General features: G+C 72.4%; 1 protein-coding gene across 1 annotated transcript in view; it reads left to right on the plus strand.

The window, feature by feature from the left end:
* Positions 1–276: 276 nt before the first annotated feature.
* MNEG_15814 (hypothetical protein) overlaps positions 277–876 on the plus strand; it is a gene marked incomplete at both ends in the record, with an annotated part of 2,113 nt that continues 1,513 nt past the window's right edge. Inside the window, 2 exons of the mRNA XM_014035714.1 lie at positions 277–402; positions 632–802. Coding sequence (XP_013891168.1) covers positions 277–402; positions 632–802 — 297 coding nt within the window. The remainder of the gene's footprint in view (positions 403–631; positions 803–876) is intronic.

The raw sequence follows: 876 nt of genomic DNA on the forward strand, positions 1-876 counted from the left end.
CCCTACGCGCGCAAGCTCGCGGCCGAGGCCGGCGTCAGCCTCGCCGGCGCCGCCGGCACCGGCCCCGGCGGACGCATAACCTCGGCCGACGTGCAGCAGCTGATCTCGTCCGGTGGCGCGCCGCCCGCCGGCGCCGCGGCCGCGCAACCCGCGCCCTCCGCCGGTGCCGTGCCCGCGGGCGGGGAGTGGACGGACGAGGCCGTGAGCCAAGTCAAGCGCGTGACCGCGGCGCGGCTGCTGGAGTCGAAGCAGACGATCCCTCATTACTACCTCACCATGGAGTGCGAGGTGGACGCGCTGCTGGCGCTGCGGGCGCAGGTCAACAAGCAGCTTGGGGAGGCCGGCGTGAAGCTCAGCGTGAACGACTTCATCGTAAAGGCGGCCGCCCTCGCGCTGCGCAAGGTGCGGCCCGGCGGCGCGCCGGCTGCTGCCCCGGCTGATTGGGGCGCGCGGGGCGCCCCGCCCGGCGACGGGCCGGGCCGCTCAGAAATACGGGGAGGGATGTTTCGGCCGAGCCCTGTCGGCGGCTCCTCCGCAGCTCCCCGCCCCATCACGACGAACCCCCTAGCCACGCTCTCCCCCCCTCACACTTACACACATGCGCGCTTGCTGCGGCTATTACTGCCCGCAGGTCCCCGCTGTTAACGCGAGCTGGATGGGCGACTTTGTGCGGGTGTACCACAACGTAGATGTCAACGTGGCCGTGCAGACGCCGGGCGGCCTCATGGTGCCGTTTGTGGCGGACGCTGACTCGAAGGGCCTCGCCGCCATCAGCGCGGAGGTCAAAGGGCTCGCCGCCAGGGTGCGCTGTGTTTTGGGGCACTGGGGGGAGCGTTTTTCCCAGGCATGCCCGGGCCCGGCGGTCGAGGGGGAGGG

This window comes from Monoraphidium neglectum (genome assembly GCF_000611645.1).
Source record: "Monoraphidium neglectum strain SAG 48.87 unplaced genomic scaffold scaffold05691, whole genome shotgun sequence".
NCBI lineage: Eukaryota > Viridiplantae > Chlorophyta > Chlorophyceae > Sphaeropleales > Selenastraceae > Monoraphidium > Monoraphidium neglectum.